The following is a 24,923-nucleotide window of genomic DNA, read 5'->3' as shown; positions in this document are numbered from 1 at the left end:
TTTAAATTTCCCTTTAATGTATGCTTCAGAGTAATAGTATGAAAACTCTACATTGTTAGAGAGTGAATAAGGTTTGACAAAGGTTTGCCTTGATGGTCAAAACATTGGTTTTAATATAGTGAATAAGGCCCGTTGTCCACTTGCCTGTCTTGGTGTTCCCTCCCTTATAGGAGATTCGGTTAATGGCCTCCAGCAGCCTCTCCTTGTTGTCATACGAGTTGAGTTTGAACTCGGTTCTGGCATCGTCACTGAACTGGACAATGGCCACCTGATGGGAGAAAGATATTTTGAGTTCAATTGAAAATGTGGCATTTCAGAGTTTGGTGTGTGTGTGTGTGGGGGGGGGGGGGTAGAAAATGAGTGGACTAATAATGGACGGCATAAATGTATTGTTCATAAAAGCACATGTGACACATAGTCAAACATAGGTGTTCCAAGACCATTTATGACAATTTATTTGAGTATATCACTTCCAAGATAAAGTACAGTACTGTACAGACGTAGGATCGTAATTTGAGCCAGTTTGGTACAGCAGGAAAATAATCCGGCAGCAACAGGAAATAGGAAGTATTATGTGGATTATAAGTAATGAACATTTTTGGAGAGATTGATAAAAAAATTTCACAAGGGAAAATAAAGTCTGAAATGTCAAACTTCAGAAGCCTTTTAAAACCTCAAATACACTACAAGTTTTATATTTCCTGGATTGCAGGAAAGTTATCCTGCAACAGGGTGATCCAATTAAGATCCTACATCTGTAAGTGCTAGCTGGCCACAGGACCATTGGTTGGTCTAGTCAATCTTTACCTGAGTGCCATCTGGTCCAATGATGTCAAGGGCTCCTGTGGTGCTGTACAGGAAGCGGATGATTTTCAGGAAGTTGTCATCCCCAATGCTCCAGGAGCCGTCCACTAGGAATGCCAGGTCTGCCTTGGCCGCCTTGCAAACTGTCAGGAGAGAAAAAGGGAGAGAGAGGAGAAAGAAAGAGAGAAGTACATAAAAGTAGGCGCAGGGAGGAGGAAGAATGTTGAGATGAGGAAAAAGGGGAGAGGGATGAGGAGTGAGAAAAGGAGAAGAGGAGAGGGTAGAGATTGGAAGAGTGAGAGAAAGTAGTACACAAACAGAGAAAGAGACGGAGGGAGACAGAAAAGGACATTAACATTTCCAAGCCAATTAGAACATGCTCTTATCAAGAGCAATTTAAATTCAATGCAAACAATAAGAGTTCTGATAGACAGCATATATAGAGGTAATACAAATTGACACTAGCCTCAGCAGGCAGCAGTGGAAGAATCACAATGGAGAGCGGAGAGAGCGTTCTCTTTCTCCACAGGTTACGAGAGAGGAGCTGTGATGATTGGCAATTATCTCAACAACTTCCCTCTCTCATACCAGGGCCAGCCAGGGTCAGATTGACCAGTATAACACCTAAGTTCCTGTTGTTTGCTTTCGTTTTCTGTTCTGTTCTGCTCTGATAAAGATAATAACCAAGTTGCTAGTATGTGGGATGCTAAGTGAACTAAAAGTTGCATTTGTTGATATTTCCTAGGCCAACAATAATTAAACAATACGAATTACAGGTTTGAAAATAGACTTAGTCTGAGTTCCAACAGAGAGGGGAGTGAGTTTTCAATTAACTTTTACAAAACTCATCCCAGAAAACTGTGTAGGAAGAAAGGAAACTGCTAAGATTATTGTTCTCAAAAACAGCAAATAAAGTTCAACTTTTACATATTTTCTACATGTTATATCTTCAGATAATATTATGTTGCATGTGTTCATTGGAGAATTGTAAACTCTGAAATATTATGACTTGATACAAGACTGTAACACAAGTACCGGCTTACAGTATTATCTCAGACTCAAAAGCTCATAATGGGACCATTTTTAGAAGTCTGAAAAGATTTGTGATTATTCCAGAAGCACATTAAACAACTTTACTATCATTTCAGACGTCTGCAGTCATGACTGCAATAGACACTGCGTATATGAACTTGTATTAGATTCACAAATTTGTGTCAGGATTCATTTGAGGTTTGAATGTCAGTCAGGGACCAGTTGAAAATTGACCCAGCAACTTGACAGAGTGATTTCCATGGTAACTGCCTGTTCTGAGGGATCTCTGATTTACCTTTAATATCTTTAGTCCTGACTGCTCTAGTGCTAGTTATTCCATTGGGGGCATTGCCTGGAAGCCAAAGCCCTTCAAATTTCCTTGAGGTTAATGCCACTCAAAGTGAGTTGCACACAAATACATGTGTAGATAATCTCCCATAGGGGATATCTCTACAGTATATGTTCGCCAATGCCTGGTGACTTGTGAGCATTCGGGTGCAAAATGGCTACAATACACCACCCAGGTAGATATTTACAGTGGTGGTGGACAGTATGAGTTCCCTTTACCTCATTTAGGTACATGAAGTGCTTTGAGACCAAGCCAAAAGCACTATAGCAGAGCGTCTGCTAAATGACGTAAATGTAAATGTAATTGAAATACCCTCTTATTAGAAGAGTGCACCACAATTGGACCCACAGGTATTTAGTAACAACAGGCCTTTTGTCTTACCTTCCTTGACTGAGGGTATACTGGGAGGAGCGGTTGTAGTGGGTGGTCTGGTGGGTGCCGGGGTGGGAACAGGGACTGCATGAAAGCAATGACATAAGACACACGCAAATCATTATAACATCCTTATTACATGTCTATGTCACCTCACCTGGCAAACATGCTTGGTGAGGCTTTTATTTACAGTAAAAACACAGAAGATACCTCATTGATACCACCATCAAACATAATATATATAATCAGTCGGATGATAGAAGAATCAGAAGGAATTAAGAGAGCGAATCCGAGATGGTAGCTTATGCTTAGCAGCATGCTGAGTTTATGATTAAGTTACCTATGTAATTTTCTAGCTTGATCACTACCAACAGCGGCAGTCAAATTGAAATGAATTGTACCGTTTTTTTCAACTCAGAAACCCTGCTGAAAACCACATAGCTGAATTACTACGGCGGTAAAGTCTACCTCAAACTGGGAATTACTTTTGATGGCAGCCTGGGGAAACGCAGGACAATTTAAAAAGGCCTTTAAGCTGTAATTTGTATCAAAACAAAGCTATAAATCGATGTCTAAACTCTACGTAAATCAACTCAATGCAAACAAATGCCTGGTTCGTTGGAGAGAGTGCCTTGATTACTGTTGTGAGTTGGCCACAGACCCAATCACAATTAATTCCTAATCAAATCAAATCAAATGTTATTGGTGAAATACACATGGTTAGCAGATGTTAATGCGAGTGTAGCGAAATGCTTGTGCTTCCAGTTCCGACAGTGCAGGGAGGCATTCAAGTGCCTCCCAGGAGGCTAATAATGTTGTGAAAATGTTGTGATTGTCTGTAAATCATGCGGCTGTATGTTTGGTTTGGATAATGTTCTAAGAATGTTGCTACAGTGTAGATTGAATAATTTTTAGTACAAGTATGTTCTCAGTGTTTTGTCCATGTTGAGAAATGTGTAAATTGTTCTTAGGCTTCTTATCAGCTCCCTGTGGACTCATGTTGTAACTAATGTTGTCACAACATTGTGACAATGCTGTAACTATGCTGTGAGAATAGTATGTAGCAAATTGGTTGTAGTAGCACTGTATGCCGCAAGTAGAGTAAAGAATACTAAGCAGCTAGACCAGGGGTAGGCAACTAGATTCAGACACTGGTCGTTTTCTGTCGGAAAGAATGGTCGGAGGGCCGGAACATAATTCTAATCATTTGTACACTGCAAATTGACCACAACTAAGCCCTAAAAGAGATTGTATTTCAAAATAACAATAATTTCATACCTAGATTACACTGAGACACGATCACATACGTCTATTTTTTTATTTGTGGTGATGGGGGTCACCTTGGGGTCATGATAGGGGCTGCACCAAATGATTGATGTATTATAATAATTGATTATGCTTATGTTGTATTAATAGAAGGGGAAGGGCTATAAGACCCTCCCCCACTACATTTATAGGGTCCTGGACTATAGATTAGCAATATAAGGTTTAATACTCTTCCACAGTTCTTTTCTAGTCTTTGCCTCTTATTGAAACGGTCTGAGCAGATGTGTGAGCCATTGCGGTCAAAACTGGGTGTCTGTGAGAAAGCGCCTCAAGGCTAAAAGAGATAGACACAGACCCCTGCAGGGGAGTAAATAGATAAGAGACAAGTAAGACATACCACTGTAAACCACACATTAATGGAAAACTACTGCTGAGCCCTTAGAAAACACTGAACTATTGTTTTCTCCTGCAAGTTCGTATAACTGTATATGCATGGGCTTGGTCTCATGAGTAGAAGGTGTTGACGTAGGCAGTTACATCACTAGGGGTTGACTGTAAGTATATTAAAGCAACTTGTGACCTGTTTTATTTTGCAGAACTTACTCTGAAACATACGTGCTGTGTTTCCGTTGTCAACTTCTGTCTGCAATTGCATTAACAAAGGTTTGATTGATTTACTAAAGAAGATATTGTCCGACTGCTGATTTCACCAATAAGCCAATGATTGACAAGAAACAAGGAACCAAGCCCGACTGTGGGGATACTTAGGAATAGATTTCGTAAATTAAACACATTTTTAGCTGGTGATTTTACAGTCACATTTTTTTTACTAAAAACTTTGGGGAGCCAAAATACATTTTGGGTGCCGGTTATGGCCCGTGAGCGGCCTGTTGCCAACCCCTAAGCTAGAATGTTGAGGCTGGGTGACAGCGACAGGTCTTTACAGTGGTGATGTTGGAACTTATGTTGTCACAACATTGTCACAATATTGTAAGAAACCTTTCTGAGAATAGTAGCAAGTCGGTTGTAGGGCTATCGTAGAGTGTACACTAAGCAGCTGTTAAGGAGGACACCTACAGGTCTTCTCTGTGGTGGAGACTGCAGGTCCCTCTGTGTCCTGGAGTTGGGCGTACACACTGATCTTGTACTGCGTGTTAGCTGTCAGGTCATTGAAGCAGTGCCGGGTGGTTCCTCCTCCCAGCCTTGCCTCCTGCTTATATCCATCTAAAATGAAGACAGAATTACCATCACATACTGTACATTGTTTACCACTAGTTACCATCACAATCAATGCTGTTGTCATTAGCAGGAGCAAGTTCACCATAGAAATGTATGTAATGAATTCCAATTCTTAGAATTCCAATTCAAAGATGTCCACATTCTATTGTACAACCTCTCTTCTTCCAGGGTTTGGGTCTACCATATTTCTTTAAAGGGATACTCCGGGATTTTGGCATAGGCCCTTTATCTATTTCCCCAGAGTCAGATGAACTCGTGGATAAAAAATGTATGTCTCTGTGTCCAGTATGAAGGAAGTTAGACATAGTTTCGCGAGCCAATGCTAAATAGCGTTAACAAAATGAATGGAAGTCTATGGGTATCTAGCAAAGCAAGCTAGTAGATACACATAGACATTTCAGTCATTGCACTAACGCTAGTTAGCAGTGGCTCGGAAAACTACCTCTAACTTCCTTCATACTGGACACAGAAACATAACATCTGACAGTGCATTCGGAAAGTATTCAGACACCTTGACTTTTTTCTAAATTTTGTTATATTACAGCCTTATTCTAAAACTGATTCAATTGTTGTTTTTTTCTCATCAATCTACACACATTACCCCATAATTACAAAGCAAATACAGGTTTTTAAAATGTTTGCAAATAAAAATTTAGGCAGCGATTACAGCCTCGAGTCTTCTTGGGTATCTAAGATGGCGCCGACAGAGAGGGCTGCCTCGCTTCTTACTCTTAGGAAACTTTGCAGTATTTTGTTTTTTTATGTATTATTTCTTACATTGTTAGCCAGGAAAATGTTTTGTGTTATTTCATACAGCCGGGAAGAACTATTGGATATCAGCGCAATGGTAACTCACCAGCACTACCAGCATTACGACCAGGAATACAACTTTCCCAAAGTGGATCATTTGTTCGCACCCCCAGGGCAATTGAACTGATTCCAGAAGCCGACCCAAAATGATGCCGGCGGAGGAGAGGTACTTGAAGTGGTCTTCTAGTCCGATTTAGGAGGTGCACACACCACCCACCGCTTCCGAGTATATTACTCGCTAATGTTCAGTCTCTGGATAATAAAATTGATGAGCTCAGGGCGAGGGAGAGACATCAGGGATTGTAACATACACTGCTTCATGGAAACATGGCTCTTTCGGGATATACTGTCTGAAGGGCGGGGGTGTATGTTTCATGATTAACGACTCATGGTGTAATTGTGATAACATACCTCACAAGCAAATGCGGACCGTATTATCACCGTATTATCTTTGGTTATAGTTACGTCCGTGTATATCACCCCTCAAGCTGATACCACGACAGCCCTCAAAGAACTCCACTGGACTTTATGCAAACTGGAAACCACATAACCTGAGGCTGCATTTATTGTAGCTGGGGATTTTAACAAAGCAAATTTGAGAAAAAGGCTGCCGAAGTTCTATCAACATATCGACTGTGGTACTCGCGCTGCCACAACACTCGACCACTGTTACTCCAACTTCCGGGATGCCTACAAGGCCCTCCCCCGACCTCCTTTCGGCAAATCAGTTGTACCCACCGTGACTATTAAAACCTACCCTAACCAGAAACCGTGGATAGATGGCAGCATTTGCGCAAAACTAAATGCGCGAACCACCGCATTTAACCTCTCTGACCAAGGTCCTTCTCCCCCGATTGCTCAGTTTGGCCAGGCGGTCAGCTCTAGGAAGAGTCTTGGTGGTTCCAAACTTCTTCCATTTAAGAATTATCCAATCAAGTTGTAGAAACATCTCAATGATGGAAACAGGATACACCTGAGCTCAATTTCGAGTCTCATAGCAAATGGTCTGAATAAATATGTAAATCATTTCAGTAAAAAAAAAATCTATACGTGTACATAAAAAAATTAAAACCTGTTTGCCCTTTGTCATTATGGGGTATTGTGTGTAAATCGATGAGATTTTGTATTTTATTTAATCCAGCTTAGAATAAGGCTGCAACGTAACAAAATGTGGAAAAAGAGAAGGGGTCTGAATACTTTCAGAATGCACTGTAGATAAAGGGCCTCACTGCCAAAATCCCGAAGTATCCCTTTAAGCATCAAGTAAATATCAATATCTGAGCATGACCCAAGTGAAGCATCTTCTGAATTGGAGGACTAGTATTATTACAGCCAGATGACAGATGATACCAGGGTACAGTTGGCATATTTTGTAATCACTGACAATGTAGCCGAGTAATACATAGAACTTGAAGGCGGGCGATTCTGACAAAGTAACAGCCTCATATCAAACACATCCTATAAAGTAATTTCCAATGACTACTGTGTCTAACATTGTATTAAGTCATTAAAAAGCACAGAGCTGAATATGCACACAGTATTAGCACCTATTGAACATGCTAAAGCTGTGTCTTAAACATGCATCAAGACCTGTGCCTCTTACACAAACTGCGGGGATTATTCAAATATCTGGCATTCCAAGCGGTGGCCTTAATCTGAATAGAATCTCATTATTAGGTCTCCTGTATAGGTGGCGGGCTCATTTCTCACCCCATAATTTTTATTCTGGAACGTTCCCCTTAAGGCCTCAATTCAAGCCATTTTCCCACATACACCGAGGTGATATTTTCTTTGGGTAATTATATATTTATCTAGCCATCATAAATCCTAATTTGGGCCTAATGCCGGCTGATAGATCTAATATTTCAGGAGCTCCCAAAGGTAATGCTGCGAAATTGCAATGTGCGAAACGCTACATGATAATAATGAAGTTTAGGTCTCAGTGTTAAACTTGATGAATTGCTTGCATTATTTCCCTATCTGACAGATTATACTCATATTTGGATCGACACAGCATTGATGTGACATTGACATTTTAAATGTTCTATAACTGAAATATTCCACCTGTTGCATAAATTCCGCTAAATGCTAACTGTTCTGTATATTAGGAGAAATTGTTAATTGAATGTCATTAATTGGCTAGAATTAGATTAATGCCAGGTTCTCATTAATTCAGGATTTATTTTGTATAATCCTATGGAAGGGCATACAATATGGACTCAGTGCAAATTTAGACCAATTTGAGGGCATTAAAACTTCTCATGAACTTTAAATATCTATTTAGGACTACGGCACTGACTGAGTAGCAAACTCTCACTTTGACACAGGTTTAATTTCACTTCCAAACACCCACCCACACTGACAGTTGGTTGGAAGTCTCACATCTGTGAAGTGATAATTATGACTTAGAAGGTAAAAGGCACCTAGAATCTTTTCCTGAATATAATTGTTTTGCCTAATAATGTGCTGCTTCGATGCAAATTCAGTATCTAGTTAACTACAATCTGGAACAAAAGTGTATGGAACTACCTGTCAGAGCACGTTGAACAAGAAACCCAATTGTTTTTCTTTCTCATCCTAACTTTTTCAAAAATGTGGTGCAATTACGGTCATCCGCATAACAAGTACAGTGCCTTGGGAAAGTGTTCAGACCCCTTGACATTTTCCACATTTGTTATGTAACAGCCTTATTCTAAAATTGATTAAATAAATAAAAAATCCTCAGCAATCTACACATAACACCCCATAATGACAAAGTGAAAACAGGTTTTAGAAATTTCTGGCAAATGTATTAAAAATAAACACAAAAATACCTTATTTACATACGTATTCAGACCCTTTGCTATGAGACTCGAAACTGAGCTCAGGTGCATCCTGTTTCCATTGATCATCCTTGAGATGTTTCTACAACATGATTGAAGTCCACCTGTGGTAAATTCAATTAATGGGACATGATTTGGAAAGGCACATACCTGTCTATATAAGGTCCCACAGTTGACAGTGCATGTCAGAGCAAAAACCAAGTCATGAGTCAAAGGAAATGTCCGTAGAGCTCTGAGACAGGATTGTGTCGAGGCACAGATCTGGGGAAGGGTACAAAAACATGTCTGCAGCATTGAAGGTCCCCAAGAACACAGTGGCCTCCATCATTCTTAAATGGAAGAAGTTTGGAACCACCAAGACTCTTCCTAGAGCTTGCCGCCTGGCTAAACTGAGCAATCAGGGGAGAAGGGCCTTGGTCAGAGAGGTGACCAAGAACCCGATGGTCACTCTGACAGAGCTCTAGAGTTACTCTGTGGAGATGGGAGAACCTTCCAGAAGGACAACCATCTCTGCAGCACTCCATCAATCAGGCCTTTATCGTAGAGTGGCCAGCCAAAAGCCACTCCTCAGTAAAAGGCACATGACAGCCCGCTTGGAGCTTGCCAAAAGGCACCTAAAGACTCTCAGACCATGAGAAACAAGAATCTCTGGTCTGATGAAACCAAGATTGAACTCTTTGGCCTGAATGCCAAGCGTCATGTCTGGAGGAAACCTGGCACTATCCCTACGGTAAAGCATGGTGGTGGCAGCATCATGCTGTGGGGATGTAAGCACACTGCCAAGACAACACAGGAGTGGCTTCGGGACAAATCTCTGAATGTCCTTGAGTGGCCCAGCCAAAGCCCGGACTTGACCCCGATCTAACATCTCTGGAGAGACCTGAAAATAGCTGTGCAGCAACGCTCCCCATTCAACCTGACAGAGCTTGAGAGGATCTACAGAGAAGAATGGGAAAAACTCCCCAAATACAGGTGTGCCAAGCTTGTAGCGTCATACCCAAGAAGACTCGAGGCTGTAACCACTGCCAAAGGTGCTTTAACAAAGTTCTGTGTAAAGGGTCTGAATACTTATGTAAATGTGATTTCAGTTTTTTATTTTTAATACATTTGCAAAAAAATCTAAAATACTGTTTTTGCTTCGTCATTATGGGGTATCATGTGTAGATTAATGAGGGAAACAAACTATTTAAACAATTTTAGAAATAGGCTTTAACGTAACAAAATGTGAAAAAAATCTAAGGGTCTAAATAGTTTCGAATGCACTGTATATCTTGTCCCCACTCACACTTGGCTAGCCATCGTTCACTTTTTTAACTATAGGATATGTAAACGTCAAATCAGCTCACATTTTAAAAAGCCTTGTAGGCCTACTGTACTGTATATGATTCTAAACAAAAACTCTAACCCCAAATACTAACCCCCTGTACCAAGCCTGTACAGTCTGTCCTACTGATGTTATATCTTATGCTTTATACTGTATATAATATAGCATAATATAACATGGTATATCATAGCATTTGAATACTGTTACAAATGACTATCCCCCAGTTCCTTATTCAGTTCTGTTGGGATGTGTGAAATCTCTGTCAGGATTACAAGTGAATCCTCCTCCTGGCAGGATTCCGTGTCCCGACCGAGATTCCCTGCCAGGAGCATAATTCCTGACTGGGATCACATGTGGATTTTAGGGGGGAGCTGACAGTCTTATCCACATGGAGACGTGTGGCCGCATGCTAATCACCTCCTTCCACTAGAGTGGCTGTGTCAGTGTGTGGGAATACCAATGTGGATTTGGTTGGATATACTGTACTGTACAGTGTAACTCTGCACACAGCATTGTTAATGCTAAATTATAATTATTTAGCCTCTATGGCCTATTTATTGCCTTACCTCCCTACTCTTCTACATTTGCACACACTGTACATAGATTTTTATATTGTGTTATTGACTGTACGTTTGTTTATGTGTAACTCTGTGTTGTTGTTTTTGTCGCACTGCTTTGCTTTATCTTGGCCAGGTCGCAGTTGTAAATGAGAACTTGTTCTTAACTGGCCTACCTGGTTAAATAAAGGTGAAATAATTTTTTTTAAATACTGTCAAGGAGAGGGTGTGGATATTTTCCTGCCACGACAAATTACTTGCTTTTAGTAAGCTCAATACTGTAAACAAACTGTTGTTAGTTCAAAAGGCACAGGGCAAGTTGATAATATTTGTGTGGTGCTTGGTACTCACTGAGCAGCGACTCGATGACCACACGGTACAGAGTGGCATGGCGGTGGGCACCCCACTGGGCACACACGCTGGTCATCCTCACCTGGTAGGTGTTCAGATTGGCCACTCCAAGGTACACTGTGACAGAGAGAGACAGGCACATTATTACTGTAATAGATCCACCACATCACACTGGAAACCATATCACTCCTCTGAAGGCGATACATAGTGTGAGCATGGATGCCTCTGCTTGAGCCAACTCCTTTGTTGTTGACCTGCATGTGGCAGATCCACCATATCATACTGGAACCCATTTCACAACAGGCCTAAGACTGAAAAGCATGTCTATGGATCAGTATCCAGTAGACTGTAATGCTATACTGCAACATATTGGATTGTATTTAAATTTTAGTCATTTAGCAGACACTCTTATCCAGAGCGACATACAGTAGTGAATGCATACATTTCACTTCATGCGTTTTTTTTTTGTACTGGCCCCCCGTGGGAATCGAACCCACAACCCTGGCGTTGCACACACCATGCTGGCACTGCAAACACCATGCTCTACCAACTGAGCCACAGGGAAGACTTGTAATCTTGTCATCATGACTTGATTTTAACCAGAGCAGTGACGGTAAAAACACCAGTGATAAAATGATACAGCACAAGCCCTGCATATCCTTAACAATACTGAGCAGACATTTACCGTCAGGCGCTACATCTATCGCCACACAGCATATGTCTCCATCTGGGTAGGACTCTAAACATATGGAGTCTTGGCTTCCGTAACCCACGCATGTATTTTTCATTGCGTAAAAGTTATTTTGGGAGTTGAAATATGGTGCCGGTATCTTACTCCTAACGATCAACAGTACAAACCATTTATGCAAATATATGCATACATTTATTAATCTCATTATTGGGTGCTGCTATGGGTTTGAATATTTCAGTGGGACATACAGTACAGTTTCATTCCAAAACGCTACATATCCATTTTCAGAAATGTTAGTAAATTAGGTTATATTGTTTAAAGAAAATATGAAAAAGATTGGTATGTTTTTTCACTATCTAATCATGGCATGGAGTTGTTCAATGACAGACATGTATTCGTTTAAAATCTATCACTTGATGGTTTCATTTCAGAGAGACAAATAATTATGTTTTTTTGCAAAATGCTATATATCCGCCTCACTCAGAGAAGTATGTAGTACAGCTATGTTTTACAGAGTCAAATGTAACAAATAACTACATTTTTAACAAAGAAATTTACAAATGATAAATTTGTGACATCAATATTTAAAATTTAAACTATTAATATAACTCAATACAGTAATATGAGATTTGTATATATAACATTTGCATTTGACATTGTTGTCATTTAACAGATGCTCTTATCGAGATCGACTTACAGTAAGTAAATGTATCTTACAAGCTAAGTGAGACAACCACGTATCACAGTCAAATATACAGGATACGAACATTCCATCCAGCTAAACAATGGATATATAGCGTTTTGCAAAAAAAAATTACATTTTACTACACATCTAAAATATATGCATAAAAAAATCTGAGAACAGTAATATTTTATACACATGAAAGTACCCATAAGCAATAATTTCAGAGGAAAAAACACAAATGTGAAACATTGGTGGATATAGTGTTTTGGGGAGTTTGGAATAAATTATGTCCATGTTTTGTACTGAGAGTCACAAAAACAAATTTACCCACAACTGTTTGGTAAATTATCTCATCTGCACATCTTGGAACATGCAAATTTTACAATGCATATGAATAAATTCATAATATTTAAGGTAGACTGTGTTACATACTACATAAAATATAGCCATTCATAAACTTTCACAACACAACTATATTTAAAAATAACAGTAAGACAAGGAGATCTTAAACATGACATTGAGCCATCCCCATTTTCTCTTATTATAGTGCCCTGTTCTTTAACATGCTCACTGTATGTCAGTCAGGAATCAAACTCCACCCAAGAGACACCCCTATCCTGATGGCTATATTGCTATCTATGCCCTTCAAAATCACGCGCTACCCAAGCGTGCTTTGCTTAATTATTATGCACAAGGTGATATCATAGTCTTAACGCAAACGAATGCGAGTCTCTAGTCTCCACTCCTCCCTACAATCTGATTATCTGGGAGCTGCCAGCTCTAATAAGACAATGATTTCTGTTACAGTGCTGAGTCGCTGACACTGGTACTACATTAGGCACGCCTGCCGGGCCACTTGATATCATTGTGGCGTCTTCAGTCTCTGATGGAGTGAAGCAGTGCTACTCAATAATTCACACTGACTCAGACAGTTCCAGTCAACCTACAGGGGCGGCAGGTGGCCTAGAGGTTAGGAGCTTTGGCCCAGTAACTGAAAGGTCGCTGGTTCGAATCCCTGAGCCAAATAGGTGAAAAATGTGTTGATGTGCCCTTAAGCAAGGCACTGAACCCTAATCACTCTGGGTAAATGTAGAGAGGGGTCTAACTCAACCTTACATTGGCATGGAAAGAAGATGATGACTAACGAATGTGGTATAATATCTAAAAATGCCTATATTTTATGTCAATTGTCTTGTTTCTGATGAGCGTCAATGTGACCAAAGATCTTGTAGTAAGTATTAAACTGTTTAGAATAAAGGTTTGTTATGTTCTGTAAGCACGAAGAGGATAAGTAAGTAAGTAATTATGCAGTTACAGTATACACAGTGTCCATTCTGGAGTCCCGTTCTATCTGGAGGCGCTGAGTTAAATAAGTTAAATAAGTTGAATAATCGATTCATTAACTGTTTATTATGCAAAGTATCCATTCTCAAGTCCCATTCTACCTGGGGCTAGTCTACTCACATGTCCTGGCCTTGCCGGTGAGGGTCTCGCTGGAGCCGGTAGTGTAGGAGGCGATGACCCTGACGCCGTACTCAGTACCGCTCATCAGGTTCAGGATCAGCATGGTGTTCACGTCCTCGCCCACAAAGGTCTCCAAAGCAGGTCCCGGAGCTGTGGAGAAGAGAGGTGTGTGTGTGTGTGTGTGTGTGTGTGTGTGTGTGTGAGAGAGAGAGAGACAGCTCACATTCACCACCACACATACTACAGCACACTGCTTGCAGAACTCATAGGCTACTCTCGTCTAAGGAGCATTTAAGACATTATTGATTTTTTTTCAGCTGTCCGTGATTGCTTGAATTTCATGAATACTACATCGTATTAAGGGTGAAGTGGAGTTGAGTGTAGTGGCTTGTCAGTCAGAAAATAGCTTTAGACATAATTGTGTGGAAAGTTTTAAACATGTTTTGTGTCAATGCGGTTTGCCCTCTACCAGAGGGCATCCTATCAATAGCATGATAGGTATTTCTCTGTTAATAAGAATTTTGTGCTTAGAAGGTGATGAATTGGACAGATCACATGTGAATAGGATCACAAGCGTAGGAGGTGGCCCAGAAGATCATCCTTTGTAGTTAACACAATATATTGAATGAGGATTCATGCACTTTTCCACTGTGTGTGTGCAGTAGCAGTAGCAGTAGTATTAGTAATAGTAGTAGTAGTGATAGTAGTAGTAATAATAGTAGTACTAGTAGTAATAGTTGTAGTAGTACTGATAGTAGTAGTAATATTAGTAATAGTACTAGTAGTTGTAGTAGTAGTAGTAGTAGGAGTACTGATAGTAGTAGTAATAGTAGTATTAATAGTGATAGTAGTAGTAATAAAAGTAGTAGTAATACACTAATCATCGTAGTAGTAATATTAATAGTAGTAGTAATAGTAGTAGTAGTAATAGTAGTAGTAGTAGTAGTAGTAGGAGTACAGATAGTAGCAATAATAGTAGTACTAGTAGTAGCAGTGATAGTAGTAGTGATAGTAGTAGTAGTAATATACTAACAGTAGCAGTAGTAATAGTAGTACATTTACATTTGACATTTTAGTCATTTAGCAGACGCTCTTATCCAGAGCGACTTACAGTAGTGAATGCATACATTTCATTTCATGCATTTAAAAAAAAAATGTTTGTACTGGCCCCCCGTGGGAATCGAACCCACAACCCTGGCGTTGCAAACACCATGCTCTACCAACTAAGCCACAGGGAAGCTAGTAGTAGGAGTAGTAGTAGGAGTACTGATAGTAGTAGTAGTACTAGTATTGGTAGTGATAGTAGTAATAATAGTAGTAGTAGTAGTAGTAGTAGTAATATACTAATGGTAGTAGTAGTAATAATAGTAGTAATAATAGCAATACTGTAGCAGTAGTAGTAAAATTAGTAGCAGTAATAGTAATAGTAGTATTAATAGTATTAGTAGTTGTAGTAATAGTAATAGCAGTAGTAGTAATAGTAGTAGTAGTAAGAGTACCGATAGTAGTGGTAATAGTAGTTATAGTACTAGTAGTAGTATTAGTAATAGTAGTACTAGTAGTAGTATTAGTAATAGTAGTAGTAGTAGTAGTATTAATAGTAGTAATAGTACTAGTAGTAGTAGTGGTAGTAATAGTAGTAGTAGGAGTACTGATAGTAGTAGTACTATTAGTAATATTACTAGTAGTAGTAGTAGTAGTAGTAGTGATCGTAGTAGTAGTAGTACTAGTAATAATAATAGTAGTATTAGTACTAGTAGTAGTAGTGACAGTAGTAGTAATAAAAGTATTAGTAATATTAATAGTAGTAGTAGAAGTATTAGTCATGGTAATAGTAGTAGTAGTTATAGTAGTAGTAGAACTAGCAGTGATAGTAGTAGTGATAGTAGTAGTAATAGTAATAGTAGAAGGAGTACTGATAGTAGTAGTAACAGTAGTAGTAGTACTAGTAGTAGTAGTAGTAGTGATAGTAGTAATAATAGTAGTAGTAGTAATAGACCAATGGTAGTAGCAGCAATAATAGTAGTAGTAATAACAGCAATAGCAGTAGTAATAGTAGTACTAGTAATAGTAGTATTACTAGTATTAGTAGTAGTAGTAATAGTAGTAGCAGTAACAGTAGTAACAATAGTAATATTAGCAGTAGTAATAATATTAATATTAATAGTAGCAGTAATAGCAGCAGTAGTAGTAATAGTAATAGTTGTAGTAATAGTAGCAGTAGTAGTAGTAGTAATATTAGTAATAATAGTAATAGTAGTAGTAATAGTAGTAGTAATAGTAGTAGTAGTAATAGTAGTAGTAAAAGGAAGAGATGGACTGTATAATAGATGCTTTTAATTGGCAGTATAGATAATGTAGGGTTTATGTGGGTAAGATGGGCTAACTTTAGAAATAAGCTGTACTGTGTGTGGGGGGGGGGCATGAATGTGCGTGTACATACCAGAGATGGGTTTGTAGACGACCCTATAGCCCATAGTGGGGGATGGGGGCGTGTCCCAGGTGATACGGAAGCGGTTGTACCATTCCTCCGACACTCTCAGGTTCCTAGGAGCAGACAGTGGCACTGCAGGATGAATGAAAGAGAGAATGAAAGAAGAGATGGATAGATGGGAAATAAGTATGGAGACATGAGACAGATAGATATAGAGAGAGTTAAAGGGGAAAAGAACGAAAGAGACAGACAGAAAGTTAGAGGGAGAGAGAGAGATAGAGGTATAGAGTGAGTGAGCGATGGACAGAGAGAGAGAGAGAACAGAACTCACTCAGTAATAAGGTACATTTTCATCAAGTACAGTTATGAATTGTAGATGAGAAACTCTGCGTACATATGAGTCACTCAGTTTCCTGTCCTAAAAAGACACACTGGGGAGTTCTTAAATTAAACACGATACATGTCTGATTGGCTTTAAGACGACTAACTTTGAGTCAGACTCACAGCGTTGGACTGAATTACAACTCTATTCAGTAGTTAGCATGACTTCTCCAGACCTGTACTTCTCCAGACCTTCTCCAGTAATTACTCATGTAAGCATTTGAGGAAGATAAAGAATGAAAATGTGAATTCCATTCAAAAATGTTTGTTAATGATGTGGGTGCTTTCAGCTTCTGACAACCACCGGGGGCGGGCTGCTGGCCATGTTGACTCCAATGCTTCCCACAGCTGTGTCAAGTTGGCTGGATGTCCTTTGGGTGGTGGACCATTCTTGATACACACGGGAGACTGTTAAGCATTAAGAACCTTAGCAGCATTTAAGTTCTTGACACACTCAAACCGGTGCGCCTGGCACCTACTACCATACCCCGTTCAAAGACACATTTTTTGTCTTGCTCATTCAATGGCACACATACACAACCCATGTCTCAATTGTCTCAAGGCTTAAAAATTCTTCTTTAACCTGTCTCTACATTGATTGAAGTGGATTTAACAGGTGACATCAATAAGGGATCATAGCTTTCACCTGGATTAATTTGGTCAGTCCGTGTCATGGAAAGAGCAGGTGTTCTTAATGTTTTGTTCACTCAGTGTGCAAAGAGCATGCAAAGCTGTCATCAAAGCAAAGGGTGGCTATTTTGAAGAATCTCAAATATTTTGATTTGTATAACACTTATTTGGTTACTACATGATTCCATATGTGTTATTTAATAGTTTTGATGTCTTCACTATTATTCTACAATGTAGAAAATAGTAAAAATAAAGAAAAACCCTGGAATGAGTAGGTGTGTCCAAACTTTTGACTGGTACTGTATATCTTAGAGTCCGTGTCACCATGGAGAGAAGGTCATGCAGACAGACTTACAGGTGCGTCCCATGCGGCTGACACCGGGGCCGTCTCCGTCGGCGTAGACCGGGGTGACCGTCACCTTGTACTCCATGTCAGACAGCAGTGGCTGCAGCAGGAGGCTGTTCTGACCACCTGGGACCATTTTCTAGAACACACACGGCTGCCAATCACAATATGAGGACGACAAGGTTCTGGTATTGTCTGGAGTGGAGGTCGGTGAAGAGACATGCTGGGTCGATGTGACTGGTGATTAAATGTACTGGAGTTGTATCAGAAGAACAGATACAGCTAATAGGTAGCCTTGCACCAGACCTGGATGTGCGTCATTGCTTGGTCATTGTCATGCCAAACAATGACCATAGGAGTTGGCAAGACAGACAAAAAGATCTGGTATCAGGCTAGCTAATAGGAGCTCTATGATATTTGTTTTTAGTGATAACAGAGAGATTGATCTGACTTCCGTTTTCACATCTTTTACATTACATCATTTAGCAGACGCTCTTATCCAGAGCAAACTAACAGGAGCAATTGGGTTAGTGCCTTGCTCAAATCGGCTCTGAACCAGTGATCTTTTGGTTACTGGCCCAACGCTCTTAACCGCTAGGCTACCTGCCGCCAAGCTAATCTTCATCTCCTTACGTTATGTGCAATAACGTGTGATAGTGCATGAATGAACATGCTGTATTGAAGAAAACCATTCAGCAAATGACTGAGTAAACTGAATGATTACAAGACACAGATGAAGGAAGTTATTACTGTATTCAGGAGAATCTCTAGTCTAGGGCATGAAGGGGAATGAATGACAGTGAATGACAAAGAAGAATACGTCCCAAAAATAGCTAAGAACATGTCAGGTCTGCACTTGAGCAGAAAACTAGATCTGAATCATACTGGCTCTGGTTGCGTGTGAATCTCTGTATGTACTGTGGCAGACGGCAGGGAGAGCTGAGGGGAGTGGTAATTGAGGAGAGATATCTTGCAGGTAGCTGGCTCCACCCCCAAGCCTTATATGGACTTCCTGCCCCAACGAGGAAAGGCTGTCAGTCGTTAAGCCAGGGAGTGCTTGGGGATAAAGGAGGAAGCAGCCTGCACAAAGGGGCAGAGGAGGTGAGAGACAAGAGAGGTATGAAGAGTGGGAGAAACGAGAGCAAAAGCTGTGTGATTGCCCGTTGTGACCTGGACTGTCGGATTACAAAAGTAAACATTTAAAAGCATGTTTTTTTTGTACTTTGCCCCCAATTTATGAATAAATGTAATTAATAATAGTCTATACCTCCATTTCAAATTCAATGTCTATCTAAACAATGATATCAGTACATTTAATTGGAAAAATAGTCAAACAAGATACTTTTAAACTTTCAGGAGTTAGGCTATAGACGTTAATTGACTAATGTACTGCACAACGCATAACTCGACATGTGAACACTGTGAATTCGTAATGTAGGCTGTCTAATTTCAGAATCACCTAGAATGTCTGTCATTTCTGGACTGCAGCCACTCGTCCTCTTCCCTCTCTCTTCGTCTCTGTTTCTCTCTCATCCACTCTCCATTCCTCCTCTCATTCCTGTTTGCATTCCGAGTGTGTGAGGTCTAGCCTCGCCTACATCCCAAAAAGTTCCAAAGCCGTGACAAGCGGCGTGTTTGACAAATCAATTTCAGGCCAACTTGATGAAAATAGCAGCTATCTTTTTCGAAGGGGGGGACCGCAGGACGGAGTGTGACCCAAGTAGCCAAGTCCCAGTGCCACCGTCGTTGCCTAAAAAAAATTATAACTTGGTCGCTCCCTCAAACTATTTATAATTTGTCCAGTTCAAACTAGTTGGGAATGAAGTATCTGTGAAGAATGCAAACTCTCAATCCCCTTGACTTTACTACAAAGTAGGGCTGTGGGTTCCACTCTACTGCTCTTATTGCTTGGCTGGCCTTCAATAACCTGTGTTTGGATGGGAGCTGTTCAGGCTGTGGTGCTGAAAGTTGCCAGTGAATTCAGAAATCAAATGCGAGGTTTCAGTGGCTTTTCCCAGTTTTCCTGTACTATAGCAGTGGACTAGGAATGAATTGGTTTTGTCATTGAAAGTCATGATTGCATTGTATAGTTATCTTTCAATGAGGCTGTAACATTGGTTTAGGATGCTGCATTACAAAACCAGCAAGGTTCATACAAGAGATAAGTACTACTTATCGACTACATTCCCACCACCAGTTTTCAAATACAAAGCGGACTATAACATTCTGATATCAATAGATAAGGAATCTGATTAAACACTATATCACTATGCATCTGGCACAAACGCTTAAAGACTACCATACAACCCCAATTTCTCGCATACATACATATCTAATCATTGGATGGTCACCAAGAGCAGTGCGTTCTCAAGAGACACTGGCTGAATGACTGACGTCAATACAACGCTAATCCATTCAGACAATGTAAGCTTATCGCTAATGGGAGAGCAAGGGGCTGGTTTTATTGTAGTGGCCGTATAAGAGGGTCATACTAGGAAGCATGGGGGGGGTCATACTCTGTTTATCTTAAATATGAATTAGAGGGAGGGCTGACATTGTAAAGAGCTAGGCTGTGGAGATATTGAGAATCATACTAATGGAGAAGAAAGGAATTCTTCTTGTTTGCGTCTTACCGTCTCCTCGGCACGATCTCCCCTGGCGGTGACATAGGCGACGCGGTACTGACGCACGTTGCGGTCCTGCAGCTCCCAGGACACCTCCATGCTGAAGGTGGTGTGATCGCTGAGCAGGAGGTTCCTCACACCCAGACGCACAACTGGGTGAAAGAGGGAGGGAGAGAGGGTACAGGAGGTTGGAGGAAGGTAGAAAAAGAGGGTAGTGATGGAGAGTAAGGGTGGAGGGAGGGGGAGGTTGAAAAAGGATGAGTTGAGAAAGGGAGGTGGAAAATGGGGTGAGGAGAGAGACACCAGGTGGCTTTACTATGCAGACGGTGTGGGTGGATGCATACATTTGAATAAACACAATATCATTAGACTAATGATGCAACAGTGCAGAAAGAGACAGCAAACAAAACACAGAGATCCTGGTGAGATCATAGCAACATATTATTGATGAGGTGAGTTGCAATTTTAAACCAAGTGAAAAGCACTATTTAAATGCAATCCCTTATCATTACCATCACTGTTATAATCAACAGGACTAGTTGGGGGAAAATACTATTAAAAGCTCCCACAAAAATCTCTTTATAAAAATCTTTACAGTACAAGACTGACCTGCTGTGGTGGTAGCTTTTGTGGTAGTTGTGGTAGTAGTAGCTTTTGTGGTAGTCGTTGTTCTTGCCACTGAAAAACAGACAAAATGGTCAGATCAATTAAGTAAATGTGTATATTGAGCCTTCAAAAGAAGAATAAGAGGGGAGTCTAAACTATAGACTGTTTAATAACAATGTTTCAGCACCAAGGTCTTTCTCAAGACCAGTCTCACATACAAGACATGGGTATGTATCTGTAAGCTGTGTGTGGTAGACATGCACGATTCTAACAAATGCATTGAAAGTCACAAAGTGCTTAATCGTAACCCGCCTCAAAGCCCCCAAAGAGCAAGCAGTAGCACAGTGGCAACACTAAATCAATACAATAATCAATACAATCCCCAATGTTCAATTAACCCTGATTGGAGTGGAGTTTTCTTTAATTAACCTGTTGACTCTGTGAGGGTCACGGCGTTGCTTTCTTCCTCGTTTCTGAAGACGGCAATCAGAGAGACCTCGTACTCAGTGATGGGCCTCAGTCCAGTCAGCAGGTGGCTATTCATTTTACCATTCACTAGCATCTTCACCATAGAGGGAGGGCGGGAGGGGAATGTAGAGAGAAGTTGAGTCAACGTCAGATATTTATGCTGCTACCAAATGCACTTACGGACCGGAATTCTACAGTTACCAAAAGGGCTTCAAAATAACACTTCAAAACACATACTGTAGAAGGTAAGTAAGCAATCCATATCTGTATCTAGCATGACTGGCTTTGTGTCAATATTCTATTCAATGAGTGCCTGATAGATGGTCAATCTTTAACTGCTCAGGGATGTGATAGAAAGTATGCCAAGCATTGTGGGAGGTGAGTTGTACAACTTCCAATACAGCAAGCATAACCTGAGAGAAATCACATAGCTGAAAACCTTCTAGCAGAGACAATTCAATTGCAGTCATAGATTCTTTAGCTGATGTGAGACACCAGAATGAAACATAATTGCAGTAACAGACAGAAAGAGAACTGTGCATCCATTCAACCAGCCAGCCAGTCAGTCAGCCAGCCAGCCAGACAGTAGATAAGACAGCCAGACACAGACCTTTTTAGTGTCTCCTCCTCTGATGGGGGTCCATGTGAGTCTGTAAAGGACCACGTCTTGGGCTGAGTGTTCCCAGGTGACCTTGAAGCTCTCTGTGGAGACTTCACTGCTCCTCAGGTTCAGAGGCTCCGGGACCCTTTCTGGTTTAGACACAAAGGGTAAAGAAGCCTCAAAATAATGGAAGGAGTTCCACATCATTTTGGCATCCCACATATGAGTGGTCATATTCACAGTCAGCACTCTCTATTAGATAGACTTTATCACATGTAAGAAAGTGTTCATGACTTACATCAGTGTTTCCTCTTCAAATGCAGCTAGATAATTTGGTAGCACTTTCCAGAGAAATAGAATGCCCATCCATCAAGGAACGTTGAATTGAATGGGAACGTCCGTTTTAGTAATTATATTTCTATGGCACCTTCTACAAGCCACAGCATTTATGGCCTTTTTTGTATTATAAAGGCTGTTGTTGAAAGCCAAGAGCTGCCAATAGCATTGCTTATACAGGTAGAGGCAGCCTTACTAGTGGTGAAGCTGTCAGTCAAGGGCTCTGCCTGGCCCTCGTCATAGATAGCAAAGATGGCCACCGTGTACTCGGTCAATGACGTCAGGTTCCTTAGCAACAGGGTGCTGATGCGGCCAACGTCCATCTACGGCCACCGAAGAGAGAGGTCAGGGTTAACGGTCAGTGTGAGTCCCTCTATGTGACAATAAAACATATATACTGTATATAAATATATTTATTTATTTTATTTATCTCATCTCATAAAGATGGTATCCTTCCAGTGATGCCTACTTTTCTATACATCAGGCAGAACCATATATCAGATTATATATCACATTCTATAAGGTTTATATGCTAGCAAGATGCTAACTGTCTTTGGAAAGTTATTTCTTTAGGGGGAAAGTCTTCGACATTAACATTAACACAATCTATTCATGGGCTTAAAGTCCTGCTACATTATTGGCAAAGTGCCGTGAGCACTCACCTCATTGGTCTGCACTCCATTGGTCTTGACATACATGATGCGGTAACCGTTGGCCTTCTTGGACGTCGCCTCCCAGGTGAGTCTGGCCGAGCTGTGGTCGACGTTGGAGAAGCGCAGGTTCCGCGCCGGGGTCAGGGGTACTGGGAGAAGAGGGGGGCAGAGAACAGGAACACGGCTCACAGGTCAACCCTAATACGGTTCCAATTAAACGCAAGAACCTGAGTCACCCTCCCGCCGGTGCATGACGTGACTCTTTTTGTTTGAGAGTTCCTCTCTGAGGAACAAAAGGGCAGAAGAATGGCCTTTTGCGCACAAAACACATTATCTGGCAAAGTTAAAATTTAACAAGGAGCTTTACTTTAGGTAGGGCTAGAAGTCCTGCTTAGAATTACTCCCTGGATTTTCTTGCTGCGCTTCATTCACCTCAATTTAAATCAGGGTCAGCATTTAGTTTTAGATGCAGGGAGCATGAAAAGGATGCAGTGAAGGTGAACTGGGTTCATGAGGGAATTGGAAATGAAGTTGGAGAGAAAGGTTTTAAAGTTTGGCAAGGATCTACACTACCATTCAAAAGTTTTGGGACACTTAAAAATATCCTTGTTTTTGAAAGAAAAGCAAAAAATTTTGTCCATGAAAATAACATCCTAGAAGGCCAGCATCCCGGAGTCACCTCTTCACTGTTGATGTTGAGACTTGTGTTTTGCAGGTACTATTTAATGATGCTGCCAGTTGAGGACTAGTGAGACATCTGTTTCTCAAACTAGACACTATAATGTACTTGTCCTCTTGCTCAGTTGTGCACCGGGGCCTCCCAAATCCTCTTTCTATTCTGGTTAGAGACAGTTTGTGCTGTTCTGTGAAGGGAGTAGTACACATCGTTGTACGAGATCTTCAGATTCTTGGCAATTTCTTGCATGGAATAGCCTTCATTTCTCAGAACAAGAATAGACTCATGAGTTTCAGAAGAAAGTTCTTGTTTCTGGCCATTTTGAGCCTGTAATTGAACCCACAAATGCTGATGCTCCAGATACTCAACTAGTCTAAAGAAGGCCAGTTTAATTGCTTCTTTAATCAGAACAACAGTTTCAGCTGTGCTAACATAATTGCAAAAGGGTTTGCTAATGATCAATTAGCCTTTTAAAATGATAATCTTGGATTAGCTAACACGACGTGCCATTCGAACACAGGAGTGATGGTTGCTGATAATGGACCTCTGTACGCCTATGTAGATATTCCATAAAGAATCTGCCGTTTCCAGCTACAATAGTCATTTACAACATTAACCATGTCTACACTGTATTTCTGATCAATTTGATGTTATTTTAATGGACAAAAAATGTGCTTTTCTTTCAAAAAACAGGAGATTTCTAAGTGACCCCAAACTTTTGAACGGTAGTGTATTCCAACACAGTTTGCATACAGGAAGAGCAGATCAGTGGAGGATGCAATCCTGACGTTGTTGCACAGTGCCATGACACACCTGGAGAGGGCTCACTCTTATGTGTGCATCCTTTTCCTAGACTTCTACTCTGCTTTTAACTGCATGCAGCCTCACCTTCTCTCCTACCTATAGATTGACCCCAGCATTACCTTGTGGGTGCTGGAGTTCCTGCTGAACAGGGGGCAGTATGCCAAGTTCAACAACACAACAGCCCTTCCTCTGTGTTCATCTACCGGTTCCACCCAAAGGAACTAGCATCTCCCCAGTCTTATTCTCCATATACACCAATGACCTGAGTGTCTCCGACGGAGACTGCTTGGCAGTGAAATATGTAGGCGACAGCGCCCTTGTCGACCGCTCAGATGACTGCATTTCCCAACAGAAGTAAACAGGGTTCATGACTGGTGCAATAACAACTACCTCACAATCAACATCAACAAAACAAAATAACTGGTCATTGATTTCAGGAGGAAGGCAGACCCAGTGAGCCACCTAGTCCTGCGTGGTAAACAGGTAGAGAGAGTGGGGAGTTTACCTGGCCACTGGCACAGACGTCAGTTCAGCATCAAGTTTTGATGTACATTTGGTTGAATTGTGAGAATTCAACGTCAAATCAATAACAAGTTTC

The 24,923-nt window shown here is 40.7% G+C and overlaps 1 protein-coding gene across 4 annotated transcripts in view; it reads right to left on the bottom strand.

Annotated features, from left to right (window-relative positions):
- Positions 1 to 24,923, bottom strand: part of LOC115175883 (collagen alpha-1(XIV) chain-like) — a 101,732-nt gene that overhangs the window by 36,758 nt on the left and 40,051 nt on the right. For all 4 annotated transcript variants that reach the window (XM_029735492.1, XM_029735490.1, XM_029735491.1 and 1 more), the window contains 14 exons: positions 22,855 to 22,994; positions 22,389 to 22,515; positions 21,866 to 22,005; positions 21,217 to 21,349; positions 20,791 to 20,859; positions 20,191 to 20,333; positions 17,567 to 17,696; positions 16,210 to 16,332; positions 13,767 to 13,916; positions 10,927 to 11,043; positions 4,901 to 5,047; positions 2,567 to 2,641; positions 808 to 947; positions 145 to 268 (listed from right to left, as the gene is read on the bottom strand). In XM_029735492.1, the coding sequence (XP_029591352.1) occupies positions 145 to 268; positions 808 to 947; positions 2,567 to 2,641; positions 4,901 to 5,047; positions 10,927 to 11,043; positions 13,767 to 13,916; positions 16,210 to 16,332; positions 17,567 to 17,696; positions 20,191 to 20,333; positions 20,791 to 20,859; positions 21,217 to 21,349; positions 21,866 to 22,005; positions 22,389 to 22,515; positions 22,855 to 22,994 (1,758 nt within the window). The remainder of the gene's footprint in view (positions 1 to 144; positions 269 to 807; positions 948 to 2,566; positions 2,642 to 4,900; positions 5,048 to 10,926; positions 11,044 to 13,766; positions 13,917 to 16,209; positions 16,333 to 17,566; positions 17,697 to 20,190; positions 20,334 to 20,790; positions 20,860 to 21,216; positions 21,350 to 21,865; positions 22,006 to 22,388; positions 22,516 to 22,854; positions 22,995 to 24,923) is intronic.

Source organism: Salmo trutta, chromosome 36, assembly GCF_901001165.1.
Source record: "Salmo trutta chromosome 36, fSalTru1.1, whole genome shotgun sequence".
In the NCBI taxonomy this organism is placed as follows: domain Eukaryota; kingdom Metazoa; phylum Chordata; class Actinopteri; order Salmoniformes; family Salmonidae; genus Salmo; species Salmo trutta.
This window is presented reverse-complemented; position numbering and strand designations above follow the sequence as displayed.